This window comes from Mustela nivalis (assembly GCF_964662115.1).
Source record: "Mustela nivalis genome assembly, chromosome: X".
Lineage (NCBI taxonomy): Eukaryota > Metazoa > Chordata > Mammalia > Carnivora > Mustelidae > Mustela > Mustela nivalis.
The window spans coordinates 25,564,205-25,588,107 of record NC_139040.1 but is presented as its reverse complement, the minus strand read 5'-3'; the positions used below and the strand labels follow the sequence as shown (position 1 = coordinate 25,588,107).

Below are 23,903 nucleotides of genomic sequence, written 5' to 3'. Positions count from 1 at the left end.
TACCCAAAATCTCAACTAACTTTAATGAGAATGGCTGTATGTTGGGGTATTTTTGCATGTGGCTTCTTGCTCAGAGTAATAAGGCGAGGTTTCTTTCCGACAGCAGCCCATTTTAACATAATCCTAGAATTTGCAGTCAGTTTAGGAGAAGGCAGACATTTCACCCTACAGAGCTGAGCTACTCTCCAAATGCACTGGGAACTGGCAAATACAGAAGCAACCAATCCTAGACTTCTCTCGTGGAGGCAGACTGTAGCACACTAAATGCCTGCTCTTTTTCATATAAATAAAAATTGGGGGGAGAGGGGCTCTTCGGGGCTGGCAACGAAAATGCTGAGGCCCGACATTACACTCTGCCTGGTACTGTGGCAGCTGAGTAACGTGATAGGAAGAAACAATAATCATTTGTAAATATTTCAGAGGAGCTGCAGAAGACACACTGGTCTGGCAGTGGGCCGACATAGGTGGTGGTGGGGGGGTGGTCCCTGGACTGTATATATTGGGAAGGTAGGGGAGAAAAGAGCCATTAGTATAGCAGAAGGCGTTTTCTGAACGATGTGACTGCCTGCCTTGAGACACCCTTAATTCTGTCTGGATTTCTGTTTTCCTGTGTTCTCTCCCTTACCTCCACACAGAGATATTAATGGGATGTTTCTTCACCAAGAGTCATTGCTGGTCAAGATAGCACTGTTACATTTGCAGAAGGTTCTGTCCTCTGATCACAGGATCACACCTTTGACTTGACTGTTAGTCATCTTGCAAATATTAACACTGGCTTATGAAGAAGAATTTATTATACCTGTTTATAAAGAAAGATTGTAGCTTGCTCCCCCAAAGTCACTGGACATGGGGCAAAGAACTGAATGCTCATTCTACTTCTCCAAGCAGCAGGTTTTGTATAATGTGGGGATTGCAAGAAGGCTGAGGGCCATGGTGCCCCTGACATCCAATTCAGTGACTGTGACATTCATCTATAAGGGCTGGGATAAGAGACTGACAATAAACAACCAAGGTAAAGATGTTATGCAAGGAAGCTAATGTGCAAAATATGACGAGATTAGGCAGACGATTTTCAGCAGCTTCAGGATAAGGCTTCAGACATCATAATCATTGCATTTATGAAAGTAATACATAATTAAAAGTAGTTTGATAGTGTGAGAAACTGACACGTTACCTCATGAACTCAAGGAATATCTAAAAATAATTTCATGACATTAAAACAACAAAATAAAAGCTTTTTTATCCAAAAGGAATCATTAAATAGAATAAACATTTCCCATTCTTTTCAAATAGATTAATGCAAAACAACAACAAACAAGAACGACCAAAGACAAGAGACCTAAAGAACCAAATGAAGGCCTTGGCAACAGTAGACTAAGACTAGACTATATAGATATAGTGCTGTCTACTGAGAACAGGTATGCTCTCTTAGAACTTCTACCTTTTCCTATTCTCTGTTGATTTATCATAGGATAGGATGACCCCAGAGACTCCTCAGTTTGACACATTGCTCAGTGGCCTGAAATGCTTTGTTGATTTATCTATTATTCCTGGCTCACCAGGAGTGTCAGAATTAGGTGATGAATTTTTATCAAGTGCCTTTTCAGCACTTATGGAAATATTCCCATAGTTTTCTTTTTTAACCTATTAAGCTGGTGAATTATAGCAATAGGCTTCCTAATGTTGAACCATCTTTGTGGTCCTAAAATAAACTCTATTCAGGGCACCTGGGTGGTTCAGTCAGTTAAGTGTCTGACTCTCGACTTTGGCTCAGGTCATAATCTCAGGGTCCTCAGTGGGGACTCTGAGATTCTCTCCCTCTCCCTCTGCTGTACATCGACCCCCACCCCCATCAAATAAACAAACAAACAAACAAACAAATAAATCTTTAAAAAAAATTCTTTGGTTATCATGTATTTTTTTTTAAATGAATCACTGGATTTGTTTTGGTAATTCTTGGGATTGATACCCTAGCAGTATACAAAAATAAGGTTTAGACATGCCAGTGCTAAAAGTGAGGTAGCAGGATGAAGAAAAGTGAGGTAGCAGTAGGAAAAGAAAAAAGCATCCAGCAGTGAAGTAACCACACAAGAGGTCCTGTACAGTGAAATCTAATACAATGAGATTTTTTCCCCCTAGCTGCTCTGTTTGAGCCTCACTGTGTAGTAGTGAACCCAGAACATGGATGACCTAGAGGCCACCAAGGCAGGATGATGTTCTGGCTCACACTCACATTTGTGATGGCCTCTGTGTACCTGGGCACAGCTCTCCTCTCCCTTGGGGGCATGTCATTCCATTTCATAGGCAAGGCTAAGGGGTCTGCTTTAGCCTCCAGCTTTGTTCATTTATTTGTTCAGTCATTCAACCAATGTGCAATATTTAATGGGGATCTCTTATTAGGAACTGGAACTATGAGGATGAAGAACACAGAACAAGACAAGACTTCCTCCTGTCAATGCCTCTCCCCCCGGCCACATGGAGCTCACATTCTAGTGGGAGGACGAAATATAAAAACCACACACACACACACACACACACACACACACACACACACACACAGAGTGATAAATGTTATGACGGGAAAATGAAGTGTATTAGTAATGAGTATAACAAGAGAATTTAAGGTGGATTGGTGAAACAAGGAAAAGCCTCTTTATGCAGAAGGGGGTTTATCTTACGAAGTATAGGGAAGAACATTCTAGAGAGAGCAGCATGTGTGCAAGGCCTTGAGGCTTGGTATCTCTGGGAGATTTAAAAAAGGTCAGGGTGCCTAGAGGGTGGGTTTCTCTCGAGTGTATCAAAAACCAATGAAGAACAAACCCTTCCTCTTCCCAGTGTGAAATAAAACAAAACATTACTATCTTCTTGCAGTACTTAGGCATTTTTCTTGGGAGAGGTTTTAGGAAATAGAGTCACCTTGAAAATAGACTGGTTATCTTTTAAAACAATGTGATTGATTAAAAGGGATACAATGTTATAATAGAAAGAAGGGGGCTGTTATTTAATAACTCAGCAAACCTTCACTGAGCTGCTCTATGTGCCATGCAGGTGATGGGCTGAGCACTGCAGATACAGTGGATATTACCCAGGGTAGGATAATTTGTCATTTGAGAGAGGCCAGACCCTGAAGGGTTACCTATCTTTTGGAACTTTCATCCACAACCCCTTTAATAACTATCACAAAAATAATATCACCTTACATTTATATAACGCTCAATAGTTAAATACATTTTTGTGTATATTACCTAAATGGAAGACTCACAAAAACCTATGAAGAAGATACATTTACTCCCATTTGATAGATGTGATGAGAATCAGAGAGTTAGTGTGACTAGTTCAAGATCATCTGGCTAGTAAATGGCAGTGACTCATCAGCAAGTGCTTCTTTCCGCTATGCTAGATCACAGTTATAAAGGGTAAGACCCATGGTTCAGAAGTGCTAAATAAATAATTTTTTAATTTACTCTGAGTTAAAGAGATAAGGATTGGAAGGAGGCCGGGCCTAGCCTTGAAGGAAAAGTACCCTGTGTTCTGGTTGGCCCAAAGTAGCATCCAGTTATGTTGTTGTCTTGATGTAATTATGAACAGCATCCCAAGCATCAAAAGTACCTGGTTTGAATAATAAATTATATGGTCACCCAATCTTGGAGAGATATCTCCATCCTGCTCTGGTATGGGTTGGTAGAGGAGACTAGAAGGCAAGAACAATTATAAATGCTACCTTGGAAAATAGGACCTATGGTTTGGAAAATCATCCAAAGATTCTGTCTCTTGACTATGTCATCTTACCAATGGCTTTCAAATTCTTATGCCTGAAAGTTATTTGTGACCCAGCATATACATGGGGAGACACACACACACACACACACACACACACACACACACACACACGCGCGCGTATAATCGAAGCCAAGTTTTCTAGAACAACGTTCTCCTAATAGCTTTACATTCTGGTATTTTCTATTCTATTCACTTTTGTTCTATGCCATTCCATTCTGTTCCATTTTGTTCCATGAAAAAAATACTGGTCAGAGCAGTGGCACAGTGGGTGGCTCAGTGGATTAAGCCTCTGCCTTTGGCTCAGGTCATGAACTCTGGGTCCTGGGATTGAGCCTCGCATCGAGTTCTCTGCTTATCAGGGAGCCTGCTTCCCCATCTCTCTGGCTGCCTGTCTCTCTGTCTACTTGTGATCTCTCTCTCTGTCAAATAAATAAATAAAATCCTAAAAAAAAAATTACTGGTCAACTCACCAGAGAGATTTCATAATCTACTAATGGGCGTGCCTAGCAGTTTGAAATGGGCATGGACCATTGCTTACCAGGATATCAGCGTCATTTAAAAATCCTGGTAGGCTCCAGGCATGCTTACTTCTGGAGGTCCTATCTCACATCTTGTCAAATGTATTAAAATGGATACAACCCACAACACATACCCTGCATTAAACATATTTCATATGCAAGTGTGAAAATTGAGAAGCAATTGACAAGCTGACATAATGCTTCATTTTGTAGACATGTATTTAAACATTTATTAATGTTGATTTTCTGGTTTTCTTTTCATATTTTGGTGCCAATGTACTTATTTTTCAGGTTGCAAACATTTTCACCGGTCCTTGAAAAACTCATATCCTTGGTGCTCTGCCTATAAAGCTGAATGGATAAAACAGCCCTGCTCTCAGTTAACGATTATGAATTCATGAGTGGAGCGAAATGATGAAAGATTATTATCTCTGCTAGCTTCTTTGACAGAAAGCCACTGGGGCGTTGAATTGGGTGCTCGGTAAGGTGGGTTGGTCAATTTAGTGAAGGGAGGCCTCAGGGAGACGCGTGCAGAACTCAGGACTGGGAGATCTGAGTTTGAATCCCTGCTCTGGAGAGGACTTTAGGCAAGTCACTTGCTCTTTCTGAACCTCAGTTTCCCCCTCTGCAAAACGAGGATCATATTCACTGCCCTATGCCTACAAGGCAGGAATGTTATAAGGATTAAAATGAGATCATGTACGTGAGAGTACTTCGCAAATTGTAAAGCACTACCTATTTATTATTAAAATATTCAGTGGCTGAGATTTTTGTGGCTGCCCAGCCTGCGTAGGTTTTACTGAAGGGAAATTTATGAACACTAAAGCATCGTTCTCGGCGATGTTTTGTGTGCACAAAGCAACCGTAGCTTAGTACCTATTACTATTAATGTTCCCTTGTTTCTCTCTAACACAATTTAGACAGACTCCTATGCACCGTGAACCTTTAGGAAGTCTAGTTCTCTCTGAAACACCACTCTTTCTTGCCAAACTACTGTATTAAATAATTATGCAATTGTTGTTGCCAATAACCTTGAAAAAAATAGAATTCTTTATTGCAGTGCTACTAAAGGCTATGGCTGATTTCCTGAACTTCCAGGACTTCAAACCGCTGCGATTTAATTTAATTAAAATGAAGACCGGGCAGAATGCATTATTACATATTGATAATGTATGCGGACCCAGGCAGACATAGGGAATTATTTTGACAAAATTCATATAATGGATGCAGATCAGAGCCCCCGAACAAGCCAGTTTGTCAAATTAAATAAGCCATCTCTAGAATTTTAACAGCTCTGTGAACTTAACAATAATGATTTTTTTACACTGTTTTGCAAGAGGCAGAGTTGGGAAAGAAACTAAATAATATACAATGATTTCCAGACATCATACCTTATTTAGAACTAGAGAATCAAGTACTAGGGCCAAATTATTTCAAATGCACAGATGGAGTTTTTTAGCAGTGGAGTCTTATCTGTGTATCAGACAACAAAATCTTTAAGCCGGATGAACTAGAGATTCTGGTATTTGTACTGCAACCCTGGGGGTGATTTTACTCTTCTTCTACTTGATCAATATTGTACTTGGATTAATCAATCTTATCAGTTGTCATTGATACTTTCCCAAGGAAGTAGTTCACACAATCTCTGTTGGTAATTTACTTACTCTGGTATTGTCCCTCTACTTGCGAAAGCTGTTGCATTGCAAACAAAACAACCCCAAACCAAAATCAAAACCCAAACCAAACAAAACAAAAACCGGTGGGATACTGTAGGATCTCAGGCACTCCTTTCTCCCTGTGGCTGTCCCTCAACCTTCTATTCTTCCTCTGAGACACCCTATCCTTTCAGAATGCCACCAATACCCCTAGCTGAGCTACGTGAGAAACAAGAGTCCTACATTCCAAACTAAGTGGGCCTTTCAGTTTAGATATTCACCATCACTTCAAATTCAGCTTGTTTAAAGCTGATCTCCTCTTTCTCCATCGCCCAGAAATAGGTGGGACAGAGGTTCATATTTAACGGGCTTGAAAAGGAAAGAAGAGTGGGAGAACTTTCCAGCCATAGTTTTAACCCAAATCCTTGCTATAACTGGGACTGTATAGGTCAAGGTTTGCCTCCTATTACTGCTGTAACAGATTACCACAAACATAGAGGCTTCAAATGAGACAGATTTATTATCTTACAGTTAAGGAGGTAAGAAGTCTGAAATGGGTCTCACTGTGCTAAAATCAAGGTGTCAGCAGGCTGATTCCTCCCAGAGGCTCTAAAGAAGAATCCATTTCCTTGCCTTCTGTAACTTCTAGAGGTCACCAGCATCCTTGTTGCTTGGCTCACTTCTCCCATCTTTAAGACCAGCAATATCTGACCCTGCTGTGCCTTTCTTCTATGGTTATACCTTCCTATAACTCTGACCTCCCTTTCTGACTCCATCTTCCACTTTTAAGGCCCACCTGGATAATCCAGGATAATCATCCCATCTCAAGGTCAGCTGATCATCCTTAATTCCTTTTGCAACCTTAATTCTCTTTTGCCATGTAGCATAATACATTCACAGATATCAGGGATGAACATCTTTGGGGGCGGTGGTTGTTATTCTGCATGCCAAAAGACTATACTAGGACTTCTGAATCTGAAGCAAACCTGAGAAATGACGTATATATAGCAACATTGTTAATATCTGGTGCAAAATGTAGTCTGTTTCTTCTCACATTAGTTAAGCGATTATAAAATATGGGCAGGAGTACAGCTAAATATTTTCTTCATGTTTCAGATTTAGTCATGTCCATTAAGGTACAAGCTCAGCAGCCACATACTTGATCCCTTTGTCTTCATTCATTTATGACCTGAACATTTATAGTCTGTTGTGTTCTTCAGGTGCTCACAATCCATCGGCAGAGAATTAGATTCTCCCACTTCATTCTACCACCTGCTCTAAAATTTTACCATTGTCAAATTCTCTTAGTCTTCATGGATATGGATATGGAGACTAGGAAGTAAGTAAAGATCCCTTTAACCATGATTATCAGGGACATTTCCTACAAGGTAAATATTCCATGACCCATTTTAGGCACATGCTTGAGATTATTTTGACTATTTGTTGGAGATCTTTGCCAGTGTTCTTTCTCTACCCTAAAAAATTATGTCCTTTACGTGCACATAAAATATTATGAGTAACACTTTTTTTTTTCCTCTCTGGATATTTCTGAGTACATCAATTTTCTTTTGCTTTTGTTACCGTTATTAGCCTTAAAAGTGAACCAACAACATATACTTTAGCATTTTAATTAAGGCGAATTTATAGTTAGAATGCTTCAGGAAGGTTTTTTTTTTTTTAAGATTATTTATTTATTTATTTGACAGAGAGATCACAAGTAGGCAGAGAGGCAGAGAGGAGGAAGCAGGCTCCCCGCTGAGCAGAGAGCCCAACGAGGGGCTTGATCCCAGGATCCTGGGATCATGGCCTGAGCCAAAGGCAGAGGCTTTAACCCACTGAGCCACCGAGGCGCCCCATTCTTCAGGAAGTTTTAACCAGGAATATCACTGTAGAAATAGAAAGTAAACCAATACCCATCGGCAAACAGTAGGAACAGAGGCTTCATCACTCGTGCGTATACTAGAAAGTCTTTGCTTTTCTTAGTGTTTTAGCTATTTATTCAATAATCCATGGGTATCTTAGAGGCTAAGTCATGAAGAGTGCTTAACTACAACAAGGAAGAAAATTTTAGAATCTTTAGCACTGGAGGTATTTAAAAGAAAGAGAAGGAACACATTTTATGCATAAAGTAAGGTTGATAAAATGATGCAGACACCATGGAAAACAGTTTGGTGGTTTCTCAACAAGTCAAACAGAATTACCATATGATCTAACAGATCTATTCCTAGGTATATTTCCCCAAGAAGTGAAAAGAGATATTCAAAGAAATACTTGCATATGAATGTTCATAGCAGCACCACTCATGATATCTAAGAGGTGTAAAGCAGCCCAAATGTCCATCAGTTGATGAATGAACAAACAAAATGTGGTATCCATGCAACAGAATATTCTTAAGTCACAGAAAGGAATGAAGCACTGATACATGCTTTGACATGGATGAACTTTGGAAACACTATGCCAAGAGATAGAAGCCAAATATGAAAGATGATATATTGTATGATTCTATTTGTTTGAAATATTCAAAAGAGGTAGATGCATAAAGACAAAAGGAGGCTGACGGTTGTCAGGGCCTGGAGAAGAGGGAGGAGTGAACAGTGACTGTTAGTGTGCGTGGGGTGCCACTTTGTGGGGTAATGCTGAGAATGTTCTGGAATTAGATATTGATGATAGTTGTATGACACTGTGAAAACACTAAAAATCACTTATTTGTATACTTTAAACAGGTGAACTTTGTGGTATGTGAATTATATCTCAATAAAACCATTATTTTAAAAAGTAAGGTTGAGGGGTGCCTGAGTGGCTCAGTGGGTTAAGCCGCTGCCTTCGGCTCAGGTCATGATCTCAGGGTCCTGGGATCGAGTCCTGCATCAGGCTCTCTGCTCAGCATGGAGCCTGCTTCCTCCTTTCTCTCTCTCTCTGCCTGCCTCTCTGCCTACTTGTGATCTCTCTCTGTCAAATAAATAAATAAAATCCTAAAAAAAAAAAAAAGTAAGGCTGAGATGCATTTATGGGAACCCTGGCAAAAAATAGCTTCTAGACATTGTCTTGGTCAGCTCTTCATGAGAGTACTGGGTAAACTGCTACGTGTCACAACTGAAGAAAAAACTAAAATCAAACAAACAAACAAAACTCAGTGAACCAGTAGGGGTTCTGTGGAGGGTAAATAAGAAAGTAGAAAACAAAGCCCTATGGAGAAAAGTTAGTGGAATTTTGGGTTATCCTAGGGAAGCAAAATCCTTAGGATAGTATCCCAGAGAGAACATGAGGTTTGAGTGTGCAACAGTCCAGGTCCCTGCAGGAATCACACATCATATTCAAGTGTTCATGCAGAGAGTCAGATGAAGGGGCTCTTTACAGCAACATGAGCAGGGTGAAGGGAATCGACAAGGGCTGGTGACCCACTCAGGGACTGGCAACACTGAGAAGCTTCCCAGGTTTGCAGGGGCAAAGGGAGGGAATGATGATACAGAAGACCAGCGAGCCTGGGGATGTGGAGGAGGGGCTACCAGGCAGGAGCCGCCATCTTCTAATGTAGTTGTTGCCAGAACTGCAATGAGGCAGGGCAAGGGGGAAGTACCCTGACCTCCTTCTCCTTCCACCCTGCAGTCTCCAGATGGTGCCACCTCTTGACCACTTCAAATGGGAAGCCAGAGAGTGAATGAGTCCAGGCATTGGGTTCCCTAGAAGCCAGCCTCTCATAGCCCAGAGAAGGGTAGAGAAGAGATTGTGTGTGTGTGTGTGTGTGTGTGTGTGTGTGTGTGTGTGTGTGGCGCAAGAAGGGAAAATGGAGAATAACTGAGTGCTGAGTGCTTGCCTGCTATACCCAGTTCCCTACTTAAAGAAGCTGAGACAAGAAATACCTACCTGGGTTCCAAGCTTTATACCTTGTGATCTCAATACTCCAGCCACCAACAGAACAGCAAAAACACTACCAGTGCTGAACATCTATTGAGTGCTTACTGTGAATGCAGCACTTTACATTATTAACCTCATTTAATCCTCCTATTATAATAACTTATGAGCAGCATTCTCTTTATGATACCCATTTTATAGATGGAGAAACTGTGGCACCTGGGGACTAACTCATGGATCCAGTGTTTCATAGCTACTAAGTAGACAAGTGATGATTTGAACCCACAGAGGGAGTCTCGCACCAGAGTTGTGCTCTTAACCACTACAGTCATGGAAATAGGGATTGAGCAGAAGCCTGTATGGGAGAAGTGATGAGTTCAGGCATCAGTGTAGCTGAGTCACCATGGAGGGTGGCAGCGGACCCTGGTTGCAGAGGGGACAACTGGAGATGTTGTTAAGTTGACAGAGCAGATGCTGGCTTCCTAGAATTACAATGTATCTTCAGCAAGGCTGCAGTTTGCTGATACCTTTTCTTGTTCTTTCTTACTTTCCCATGTCTTTACAATAACTCCTCATTAACTGAGGAAATCTGAACCACTCTATGCTTCTTGCACTCTAATAAAGTCCAACTAAGATGAGTTAATTTTTTAAATATATGAGGATCTCTTGGGTAAAGAAGAGTCACTAGTCTTTGTTTCCCCCTCTATTTGTTTTTCTCTGGAAAGACAGGGGGGAAATTGACACACCACAGTCTAAAAGATAAATGTCAGTTATATGGGAGTTATTCCATGATAGACACTTCCAAGGGAGGATATGAAAACATCTCCTCTGGAGACCTTTAAAAATAGTCTTCTCATCTGTCCAAGGGTGGTTTCCATGAAATACTGCCTGAAGGCACAAAAGTCAATGGCTCCCAACTGTGACTCCACGTGTCAGGTCCCTTAGACAGTTTTCACTGTCTTCTATAGGGTGAGAGGGCAAAAAAGACATTGCTGTCTGTCTCTCTCTGAGCATCAGTATTAGATTGCTTACTGTCATTTTTTTAGGACAGAGTATTCTCTTTTCTGATGTTAAGATATCCCTCTCCTTGATGAAATTATGGTAGTGGTAGGCGAGTAGTAGATTATAGTAGGGTTTTTTTTTTCCCTTTCTTTTTAAGGTATTCTTGCTTGGCAAAATAAAAAGTTGGCAAATCTGTTTCAGTTAATTTTTTTAAATGTCATTTATCTGACAGAAATAAATATCTGAGAACCATCGGCCCAAAGGACCTCTAAAGGTTCCTACTATCTCTAAGATCTAGGTTTTAAAGTCTTGAAATAACAGCAAATCAAAAGGACTAAGAAGGTGAGATGATTTTTTTTTGCATTTAGCCTATTGAAGTAACAAGTTAATGGAGTTTAACTATCTTAGACAGAAGAGATAATAAGTGGAGATGCCTATAAGTTAAAATTTTGTAGTTTCTAAGTGGAAATGACAGTCTAAATGTCAAACCCCAAAACATGGCCTAAAGAATGCCACACCAAAGGTCACAGTTAGAAGGCAATATTCAGCTCTGGAGACAGTTACAAGTCAGATAGTGTGTGACGCTTCTGGTACACAGCCATCCTGAGAGGAGAACTAAACTAGTTTTGAAGCAAAAATCTGTCAAAAGGGAACACTAAATAGGTTCAAAGAAAGTGGTCTGGATGAAAAAAATGCCTTAGATCCTTTAAATAAAAGAAAACCATAATGTTCTGGTACATAATTATTCCACATACAAATTAATATGCAACTAGTATTTTCTGTTTGGTGAACATAATGCTGTTATTTACAAAGAATTAGTTCAACATACCCAAAGCCTCTGCCAGGCCCCAAACCTTCTGTCCATAGATGTCGGTCTTATTCCAAGCAAATGTGTAGATGAGATTAATTGCAGCAGGAAACCACTTCTGTGTGAGCCGTCCTTCCACAGCCACCGTGAGGTGTACTTTTATCATTCCCACTGGAATGGTTGAATGCGTCAGAAGGATCCGGAGCAGGGTTTTATACCCAGGGGTGCGGCTGCTCAGGTAACTCAGCCTCACAAAGCTGGAAGGAATGGGAATCTCCTCCTGTACAACCTGAAAGACAAAAAGCCAGATGAGCTCTATCAGTGGTCATGGGTAGAGGACACTGCGTGCTTTCTAGTCTTAGAGACACACCAAAGGAGAGAGGCTAAAGGGATCCTGAGGTTGCCAAGGCAAGAATCTTGGGGAGGCTGTGTGGCCATAGGTTTTGAATTTTCCACTCAATCCACATGGGGCAAGACATGCAAGCAACCCTGAGGACTGTGCTCCTTTTTTCCCTGCCAGGAAAGACTGTGAAAAGAACAGTTTTAGTTTGTCAACAGTGTTCCAAAAATTCCTTAGTAGGAGTTGGAGAAGATCACACTGCTGAATGTCAAGCATTTCAGTGCTCTGTGCTGCACTGAGGGGTCTTTTTCTTATATATACATACAGAAAATCTTGTTTGGTGTATTAAGTCATATATCACAAAACCACTGCTATAATCCTGATTCAGGCCAGGCTCTCTAGGAGGAAGAACTCCAGAAACAGGCTCAGCAAAGTGATATTTTATGACAGAGATTATGGTTTCCCTAGAATTAATCTTTACTGAAGCCATCAAACCTGTCTTCTTTGGACCTTTGGAATGACCCTAAGGGTCAATTTTTTAATCAAATTTTGCTTACATATTTCTCTGTGCTTCGACCTACCAGTAGCTGGGAATAAGTTTTTCCAAGTTGGCACTTGTGACTGAGAAGCAAATAACTCCTATTAACTCTTATGCACATTTTACACTAAATGCTGGTCCCAGAATGAAACTACCACTTGGCTTCTTTAATTAATTGCTATTGCTTAGTTGTTTATTCGCACAGATGGAGTTAAACAACCAAAAGTGGTCACTAAAACTGAATCCTGTGTTCCATGACTTTGAATTTTCAGAACTCAGCCGAAGAAAGAGCCTATCCAATACTTTTAAGGTGACATGAATAGTGTGGATACTTTGTGTCCTCACTCATTTTTAGCTCAGAACCTTGTTCCTTTTCCAAACGAGTGCACATAGTAGGACAGGTTGTTAGACACATGGTATCTCATATTGTCCAGGATTTCTGGTCATTCTTTTTCTGGGGACATAAACTGCTTTTGTCCATTCTTTGCCTGATTTTCTGTCCTTTACATTAGCTCGTTGATACCCGAGCTGTCCAATGGCTTTGTCTTCTTAGATGGCAGCAGAAGTACAACAGTGAAGGGCAGTGGGACACTTACCACCTTAGTACATCATTTCCCTATGGAAACATGCAATCCTAGAGGAGTCTGAAAACTTCTGTGCAGAAAGAGACCTGTACTTCCTAATGACAAATATACAGAGACTGGAGTGCATTCAATGCACTCATAAAGTATGGTCTTGGTTTTTTCTTCCTTTCTAAGGAAAACCAGTGGAAAAGACAGGAGGGGAAACTCATTGGACTCCTTTTCCTGCACAGCACTATTTTTTGGGGGAGTCTTTCACAGGTGGTATCCTTTGGGCATTGCTAACAGCTGCTGGGAATGCTGTGATGGAAGAAAAAAAATTCAATCTCAAAATGTCCATTGACTTCCTCTTGATTATACCTCTTGAATTCTGGACCTGTGTGACTTGGGTCCATTTTGGTGGCTTCTGAATTTAACTATCATTAAATGTTTCTACAACATGATGAGGAAATTATACTATAGATGTTTGAATGGCTTAATATTGAAATGAAAATATTGAAGGCGCAATGAAGAAACATTCTCAGGAACTATAAAATACCAAGGTTCAAAAATACATCTTCCTCTAACCATAATGCTTGAATACCCAAAAGCAAAGCTTTAAACAAAACCCATACGACTGAAAACCACCTTTACCAAACACAGCTAACCAACAGGCATCATCATGACTTTTGAGAACAATGACAATGGATACAAACTAGACAATGGAAGAAAACTACATTTCTTAAGGAGCTTTAATTTCAGGACCAAAAACTTGTCCCACCTCATTGATTATACTGTTATCACTATTGAGCTAGCTAGCTAGCTTTGTTCTTAGAGCACAGTGTTCATTAGGTCAAGGTTTGGGGTTTAATTCTCAAGACAGCTAGTTCATCTTGCTTTGTTCTATGGCCATAGATAGCACCCTATAGCCCTGGCCAATCACTTTGCAAATGTGTGCCAGAGAGATTATATTTGAAGGCCTCTCTTGATAAATGAAGGGCAGCCTATTACAGGGCTGGCAGAAGTACCAGGAAAAGTAATCCAGCCATTTTACGCCATGAACCACTCCTTAATACTATGATTTCATGCATCTAAAGGCCAATGTACCCACCTGCAGCTCAGGAACAATAGTTCCCCTCTCTGGGCAGGACCCTCCAAATGATGTGAGTGGTGAAGGAAGCACAATAGGGTTTGGGCTGATAAAGTTGGAGATGTCACAGGATGGTGGATCTGATACAACCCTCTGCATGGTTACTTTCTCTACCACAATGAACTGATTCCAAGGCAACCAGAGTGTCCTCTTCTCAGACAGGAAAGGTGATCGATCAAAGATTAAGATGACAGAAATACCACCAATGGCTACAAGGTCAAAGCTGAGAAGGAAAAACAGAAGACAGTTTCAACCAAATGAACAACCAAAATAAAGTTCAAGTTAAAAAATACGTAATTTGTTATGCTCCACAAATAAGTGAAACCATATGATAATTGACTCTCTCTGCTTGACTTATTTCACTCAGCATAATCTCTTCCAGTCCAGAAGGACATGGGGAGTTAGACAGGAGAAGGGAGTTGAGGGAAATTGGAAGGGGAGGTGAACCATGAGAGACTATGGACTCTGAAAAACAATCTGAGGGTTTTGAAGGGGTGGGGGGTGGGAGGTCGGGGTACCAGGTGGTGGGTATTATAGAGGGCATGGATTGCATGGAGCACTGGGTGTGGTGCAAAAATAATGAATACTTTTATGCTGAAAATAAAAAATAAATTAAAAAAATAATTAAAAAAATACGTAATTTTAGTGCACTTTCTTTCCTTTGGGGCTCAACTCCACCCATTCATATTTCTGTTTTTATAAATTCCTTCTAGCTAAATATATGGATGACTTCTTTTCACTATCCAGTAGACTTTTGAGGAAAAAGTCCGTATCACCAGTTGATGTTCACCCTGAATTTGTAAATCAATTTTAATACTATCTTAAACAAAATCACTGCATGTATTTCTGCAAAGCTGTAACTTACCACTTAACATTCAGCAGCATCTTTAATATAATACATTATTCATCCTCAAAAAAATTACTATAATATAACTCAAGAAAAGTAAAGAGCCAAAAGGTTAACTATCTTGTTCAGAATCACAAACATAGTGTCAAAATCTGGCGGTGTCTTTGAGACGGGATTCGGAGAAAGATAGCAGCAGAGGAAACTTTTCAGTGAAATTTGCTTGAACAATACCATGCCTGAACCCTCCACATCTGCCGGCCCACTTCGCCTCCTGATTCTACTTGAAGTCTACATTTAGGATTTCTGGGTCTGTCTAGAATGCCCCTTGGTTTCCTTTTGTAAGACAGCCTGTAATGGACCCTATCCATCTCCGCTGACAACAGCTTCCCTATCTCTGACAAAGCAAGACTACCTCTCCTGTAAGCCAATTCTGTCCATCACTTGATGTGGTACTTGACATTACTCTTGCGTTGGAGCATAACAGACTTAGATTTCAGTTCATTCTGCACTAGATGATTCTACCTTACTTCTCTTGTCAGCATAATGATGTTTTGGAGATAATGTATTTGAAAGCATTCAAAAAGCCTAAGATCCTATGTAAAAGTAAGATAATGATAAATTATTACCATTATATCATAAAAATGGATAAAGGGCAATGTGATGCTCCTTAATATTCAAAGCAACTTAAATCCACAGGAGAGAGATGTAAGCAATTCCCTGCATTAAAAGAGATCTTTCTGTAAAACACTTTTTCAATGATAGAATGCCCTAATAGGGAATCAGACTTAATTATGGATAGCTCACCATTCCCTTCATATGACATTTATTATATTTATTATAGGATTGCCAATCATGTCTTGTTGCAGATATCTTCCAGATAAAGATAAATGGGCAGTAACAAAGGATGGCTAACACTGTATTTTTTATTGCTATTTTTTTTAGTCAAGTGGTTGTAGTAATAAAGCAGTTTTCAAAAAGAGGGTCTGAAGGACTACAATAGCTATAGAAAATAATCTAGGTTTGAACTAAAAAAAGAAAACCCAAATGGCTTATGATTTAAGGCAGAGAGGCTGAATTCATGATAATACAGAAGCAGTTTAAGGCATGTATGGTGGGGGAAATCCTACACTACTTGTCAAGAGACCTTTCCTCTAATTAACATGTTATGTTGATTTACTTCCATGTCCATGGGCAAGTTTGCTTTGCCCAAACCTTGGCTCTTGCCTCTTTAAAACTGAAGTGCTTATTTATTTGAAAACAAAAACAAATGTGTGTGTGTGCGCGCACACACACACACACTCACACACACACACACACACACACACACTATCCAAAGAAAAACGTATGTACCTGGGGATTATTCTCTATGTCTAGAAAGATTAAGCAGACAGGACAGGCATCTTGTTTTATAGAAAGAATGGGTTTTGGTTTCATACACCCCTGGGTTCGAATCCCAGCTCTGCCGTTTTAACTTTGTGTCTTTGGGCTAGTTATTTAACTTGCATGAATTTCTGTTTCCTGATTAGTAAAATGGGGCTAAAATAATCTATCACTCAGCTGTTACTGCTAATGAGTAAATAAGAGAAAGGCTTAAGGGTCAAGGACTCAACAAATGTTAACTTTCTTCCCAAAACGGATCCTTGGCCTTATTACATTTATAGATGTATCCTCATGTAGACCAAATGAACTGTAGGCCAGCTTCTGATTATCTATAGAAGAAGGTACCGATTTTTAAATTCTTCTGGGAACTTCCCCTAGGTTTCCTGTGATGGTTTACTTTTATCTGTCAATGTGGCAGGGCTATAGTACCCAGTTATTCAGACACTAATCTAGGTGTTGCTGTGGAGGCATTCTGTAGATGTAGTTAATATCTACACTTAGTTGATCTTAAGTAAAGGAGATTACCCTTAATAATATGGGAGTGCCTCATACATTTAGTTGCAAGACCTTAAGAGCAAAACTGAAGTTTCTCTGAGGAAGAAGGAATTGTTTCAAAACTGCTGAGGTAGTAGTATCAACTCCTTCCCAAGAGATTGCAGTTTACCAGTCTCTACAGGTTTGAGCTTGCCAACCTCACAATCACACAAGCCAATTTCTTGAAAGCTCTTTTTCTCTCTCTTATGTATACATTTGTATGTATGTATGTACACACATATACACACACAGGTTCTGCTTTTCTGAAGAAACCTGACTGATTTTTTTCCTCTTCCAGCCTACGTGGTATATACAGTAGACATGGTCAGACTGACTCAATCAATTGCCGCAGAGGTGGATGTGGCTCTGGGGCCAAAATTCCATTTAATCATTCCAATGCCAAATTGCATGTTCCCAGGATCATTAATTCTTTGGGATTTCCCCCACCACAAATGATCTCCATTGGCATGGGTCATTAAGAACAAGTTATGAAGTCATATGATAGTGAGTACAAAAGACCCAAGGGAGAGAGGACCTATTTATTTGGACACTTGTTGATCCATAGTAACTCAGACCAGTCCTAAGGTAGATGGAAGACTATTGAGGCCAAAGCAAAATGCTTATTTCTGCCTTACAGTATCCATAAATCCATAACTCTTGACTTAAGGGGAATCAGAGGGAACTCCCCATTTTATTTTCCAAAGTCTTCCAAAGTTCCGGAGACCTTTTAGTGCTTCTCAAGAAACTTCTAAGAAGGTCAGCCTTTCACCTATTGTGCTTCTCACTAGCTGAACTATAATATAAAAAAGTTCTCTTTCAAAACTTTCCTGAGCACCTGTTACATAATCTGAGTTGAAGGTGGCTAATCATAGAAGGTAAGAGCCAGGTTACTTGGGTTCAAATTCTGGGCTTGACCCTTATTAGCTGTGTTAGTTTGGATATGTTTTCTCATCTTCCAAATGGGGAAGATGATAATAATGTTTCCTATCCCATAAGCTGTTGGGATGATGACACAGATCAACACTTATGAAAGTGCCTGGCATACAGTAGACACTCATACATATTCATTTTTCCTTTAGAATTGCCTTTTTCTTCTATTCTGCTACTTTGGCCTCTCCCAATCTGCATGTCTTAATGCCTTTTTCCTTTTAGAGGGCTCCTTCTTCCACTGACAACCTTCCTTCTGCTTTTTATACATCACTTTGGTCCCATGACCTAGACTTTTCTTGCTTCTCTAGGGAAAGTTGTCAATTAACTTGAGCAAATGGATGATAATGGGGGTAATTAGTTCTACATCCCACACAACATATTTGCATTTAACTGGGACTTTTAGAGTCAACAGCTTAACCTAAAGCAGTGATACCACTGGTGGGAACTACAGGCAAGGGGGCAGATAGGTTGGACTGAGATTTGGAGACAGAGGGCTTCTTACAGCATTTTACCTATCACTCTCTGTCTACTGGGTATTTAAATGCTAATCTCAGCCTTTCTAGAATCCTTTTGCTCTCGGGTATAGTTTCTTTACTATACTCTGCTTTTGAAATGTACGTACTTGGTCTGAGAGAGCAAAAAGCAGAGATATATAAATGGAAACTCCCATCACCCTGTCACTTTATGTCCAGGAGATGACAGTGGGACAGTCTGCTTGGCATTTGGGGCACAGATTTTGAATGCTTACACCCTTTGTGGAGCCTGAGGGGAGAGTTATTGCCAGAGGGGACTCTGGCTGTATCTGTCATCTACATAAACCTAGTTCCACAGAGAACTCAGCAGACGAGGGTCTTGGCATTTTACTTTAAACAAAAAACACAAAAATGACGACAAAAATTGTTCCTTTTTAATGTTGTCAGTAAACTGGAAACAGAAATTTTTAGATTTTTTAGATCTTGTTTCTTTTAAGCTCTTTTGTAAATATCAAATAATTCACTGAAACCTTTCTACACATACTAAAAAAAAACCAACCCTAAAGGCCCGTGAGTTCTCCAAGAGAGGTCAAATGTCTCTGAGGGCATATTCTAGTTAAAGAAATAGTCCATTTTAAAATTTCTGGTACATGGTTGAACATGCTGGCAAGGCAGAGGCCACTTCTCTGTGTACCAGTCACTGGTGAGGGAACTACCAAAATTTTATCATTCAATCTAATTGGGAGAAAGGTCCCTTTGAATTAGTAGAGAGTTCCAATTATGGACTATTTGAAAGGAAATGTACTTTTTATTGCATATATACATATATATGCAATGGATATGTGTGTGTGTGTGTGTGTGTATTCAGACTATCTGTACCCAGAGTAATTTTGCTGAGTTTATTCTAATATATAGATGGCTAGTTAATAATTAGCAATATAATTTACATACAGATCATTCATATGATTTACTGAAGTCTTAGAAACAGTTTTTCTTAAGTATGTTAAACTTTTCCTTATTAGGTTCTTTAATTAATTTTTATAATCCTTTTCTTGACAGGCAGTTGAAAAAAATAAATTCAGCATAGCCTAGGTTGAACAATTAACAATTCTGAAGTGGTTAGGATTGATAAGGTTTGGTTGTAGGTTCTTGAAATAAGACGGTCTTTCACACTGTGATAAACTTCCAAGCCAACATCTCTTTATGTGATTCCTATAGCAGCTTGTCATGAGTAGTTCATTTTTAAGAGTAGCCATCTGGAGACTGGGGCACCCCAAGGCCATCATTACAATGTTCCTGAGAGTCATAAAGAGGTACCTTTAAGCTGGACACGTGAGCCTATTGACTCAAATATTCTGAACAAATGTCTACCTAAATAGACAAACTGTCAACCTAAATGATAAACAGAAATGTTTTTGTGAGCAAATCCTTCACTGGGATGAAAAGGTTTTACTTAGTGGTCTTACTTCCCAGGTTTCAGAGAACCTGAGAACCCCTTAGAGAGTAGCCTGGTTTTTGGTGTTGAGGTTAAATCACTACAGTTATACAGACACCAAAGAGAATTGGTTAGGCTGACTGTGCTTGTCAATCAGTTGCAGCCACTAGTTAAAATAGGCCATCTAGGAAGGACACATTAAATATCCTAATGAGGCTGAATTCTGTATTTCTGGAAGAAACCTTTTGGATGTCTTCATTTCTAAAATATTTTGAGGCTGCCGTTGAAGGATGGCCCAAGTGCTCCATGGCTCCCTCTTTCTGACCTGCATCATCACACTGATTTTTTTTTTTAATTTTTAATTTTTTTTTAATTTTTTATTTTTTATAAACATATATTTTTATCCCCAGGGGTACAGGTCTGTGAATCACCAGGTTTACACACTTCACAGCACTCACCAAAGCACATACCCTCCCCAATGTCCATAATCACTGAATTTTGAAGTCAGATTGATATATGGAATTGGATGAAGTCTAGGAAACTTTCCAAATGGCTAGGGTTTCAAGAAGACTTGGGTAATAGTGTACAGTTATAATAGAAGAAAAATTTGGTTTGATTTAGTTGGGAAATAGAGAAAATAAATATGACCAGTGACTTTCTGAAATACAGGTAGAAGGAAGATGGGCTTACAAACACTGTATCATCTAAGCCATTTGACTTATAGCTAGAAGTCAGTATTTGGCCCCCACAATGATTAGAAGCAATACTGACGTACCTTCCATCTTGCCGGCTGATGGTAAACCCATAATCACTGTGGTGCAAGAAACTAACATTCACACCTACTAGAGGGGTTCCATCTATGGCCACCACTTGGCCTCGAATCACACAAGCACGCCTGCAACACAAGATCAAAGGCAAATATAAAGGCATGTTGAAACTAGATTCCCGAAGCCAAGATGGAGACACTTTGGAAAACATAGTCAAGTATAACAGAGAAAACAATAATTTCACCAATCCAGTAGTAACTACTAATAACATTTTGAGGATGACATATATATCTTTTTTATTCATCAAAATTGGGATTATACTCAGTATAGATCTGCATCCTGATATTTTAAAAAGTATATAATTAACATTGTCCAATGTAATCAGAAATTCCATATCATTTTGTGATTATACAATATAGCCTTAAAACAATATTCCTTAACTTTAATCCATTCCTTATTTTAGAACATTTCATAGTTTCTTAACTTTTCCAGCACTAAATATCTTATTATTCCTTGGGAGATAGTCCTAGTTGTGGAAGAATATTTTTCTTTTATTAAAATTATAACTCATTACATTAGTTAATACATAAGTATATAGCATATGTGACTAAAGTCTCTGATCACCACCTCCCTCTCCCAGTTGTTGGGTCTTCTCCTCTGAGGTAATCAGCAACATCATTTTGTTGTGTGCATTTTCCATGCATTTACATACACAGGTGTGAACATTTTTAAGGCTCTTGATACATATTGCCAAATTGCCTTTTTGGAAAAACAATTTTTTTTTAAATAAGCAGACTTATTTGGATAAATTTTAAGATTAGTCTGCAAAAGAGACATGGTCCTTGGCTATAGTATTCTGTTTCTTCTGCCTAATTGAAATAAAATATCAGGCAATTTTCCCTTTAAACAAAGAAATTTCAACCTTGCCAAAAAATGGGATTCTATTAAACTAGTCCCTAAACTGGGCTGTCTCCCAGACTTAGCCCACTAAAATGTGTATACTTCCAACTCTTCTAAAATGTGTATACTTTCAACTCTAGTCTGACCAAGTTTTAACAAATTTCAGGAGCTTGGCAGTTAAGAAGAGGGCCCAGGAACAAATTCCAACCAAAGATTTTTTTACTGTTCTGCAATTACAAGGGGTAGCAGTGGTTTGGGGGTAGTTTTTTCACCACTCGTGGATGGGGGAGTCCAATCCTAGTGTTGGCAGTCGTGAGCTCGAGAATGTGCATTTTATACCTGGAGCTGGTAGTGTTTAGGAAGGTTGAGCAAGGTTAGTGATTTTTTTTCCTAGGGAGTTAGTGTCATTTTTTTACCAAGTGGGATTCAGTAGATCCAGGGAATCTTAATCTTGGATTAAAGATGGCCATGTTATTTGGGCAAACATGACTTTTCAAACTAACCATAATAATTCCACCCTGGCAAGATACCTTCTTCAAACAGAATTAGCAAGTTGAGGTAACATTATCTAAAGGCTCATGGCCACATAGCTCATTTGAGAGAGAGGAAAGTAATCTCTGAAAAATAGAAAGACAGTTGCCAGCCAAAGTTTGTTTTGTATGTTATAGCCATTAAACTCCACACTAAGTTCTGTCACACAAAATCAGAGGAGTTGGATATGTTATGCTAATATAGGATTTATCCTACCTTACCCACGGCCTTCCCCCCAAACTAACTACAAGCCATTAAGTACTATCCAAAAGTAAGCTAGAATAACTGTTGCTATTGATGGATTGAGCTCAGACAAACACCTCTAGTTTTGACATAGATCAGTGGCTTTCTTCTTTCCAATGAGCTGTACACTTCATGAGTTCTATAAATCATGGTTCTGAATGGTATGCAAATGGCATACTGGCACTTGCTTTGCCTCCTCTGATTCTCCCAGACTCTTTTGGGGGAGATTTTGAAAGTTTGAGATTTTGAAATCCCATTTGTTCTAATAGAGAAGACATTTATTTGAAAGTCAATGAGTTCTGGATTTTGAACTAATCCTGACAGATCTGGTCCCAGGTTCTAAGTCCAATGTAACAAGAAATGAAAATGAAAGGATGTCTCTGGTTTTATACAGTAACCTTTTGAAGGTCTTTGTAAAACAAAATTTGACAAGCAGGGTATAGATGAGTAGAAGCGAGTTGAGAAAATCTGCAAACTATTTAGGGATAGAAGAAGCTCAAAGGGCTGAGAAGAGGTACTGGGAAATCAGTTAAACATGGCTTCCTGAGCCTCAAGTGCTGACTGCTTTTTGGGGGGCAGGGGAGTAACTCCAAACCTACCCAGGCTCTACCAGTTAACGAGGTGGTCTTTGCAACAATAAAGCCTACCTAGGCGGTCCCTTAATCCCTTTGGGCAAGACAATTCCACACTTACTCATTTTATTTGTTCATATTACTCTAGACATTGTGTCTTCCCACAGCTATACTAGGCTCAATTATTTTTGTTTTTATTTTGTCGAGCCTAGTTGGCATTATTTGCTCATATTTTATGACAGACGCAGACCTGTCTCTTCTCTTTGCTGCTCTTTTATTTTCTATACAGTTTATATTTATGAAGGATCCAGGCGGGTGAGTGAAAGTCTCATAAAAGTCATCATTATTCTGTGCATTTCTCTTATATTCCTCTCTTCCTTCATTCTGTATCTCATTCTGAGTAGACTTGTCTTTTGACTCTTCTGCTCTTTAATATTCCTCATATTTTATGAAGCACACAGATTTGTGTGATAACGACTCATCAAAGTCATCATTATTCAAGACATTGTCTACCTGTTCTTCTTCTCATTCATTTCACTCTTCATCATTCATAAATAATGCGCAGACTTGTCTTTCAACTACCCTATTTTTAAATTTCTCATGTTTTATGATGCACGCCAACTTATGGCATATGATAAAACCCCATAAAGCTTATTATTCTACATTTATCAGCATTGAGCTCTCTTTGTAATGTATGAGGCCTTAAATGTTCTAAGATTCCCTGTATCTTGCTGCATTTTCTCCCATTATTTACACACTCCGTGTCATCTATTTTTCACAAGAATAACTCTCAGCTCCTTTCATTCCTGGATTACTGGTACTTACGGTAATATTTGACCAACATCAGTCATCCTGTGTCAGTGGAAGTTGTCTAAATTTCAAGACAGTATTAAAGTTTTCTAATTTGCAGTAATCTTGATTGGCACTGCATGCAGAAATCTAGGGAAAACATCTTCCTAGGCAAACTCTCCATTTCAGAAAGAAAGCTCTTGAGGCCATTTGCTTCCTGAGGCTACCGCTGCTCTAGATGGCCCTGAGGGAGCCTTCATATATCCTCCTGCAAGTATTACACTCTGTGCCACTTTGCT

At 39.4% G+C, this 23,903-nt stretch overlaps 1 protein-coding gene across 7 annotated transcripts in view; it reads right to left on the bottom strand.

Moving 5' to 3' along the window:
- TENM1 (teneurin transmembrane protein 1) overlaps positions 1 to 23,903 on the bottom strand; it is an 801,322-nt gene that overhangs the window by 125,532 nt on the left and 651,887 nt on the right. For all 7 annotated transcript variants that reach the window (XM_082717245.1, XM_082717244.1, XM_082717248.1 and 4 more), the window contains 3 exons: positions 20,578 to 20,697; positions 14,165 to 14,426; positions 11,637 to 11,904 (listed from right to left, as the gene is read on the bottom strand). In XM_082717245.1, coding sequence (XP_082573371.1) covers positions 11,637 to 11,904; positions 14,165 to 14,426; positions 20,578 to 20,697 — 650 coding nt within the window. The remainder of the gene's footprint in view (positions 1 to 11,636; positions 11,905 to 14,164; positions 14,427 to 20,577; positions 20,698 to 23,903) is intronic.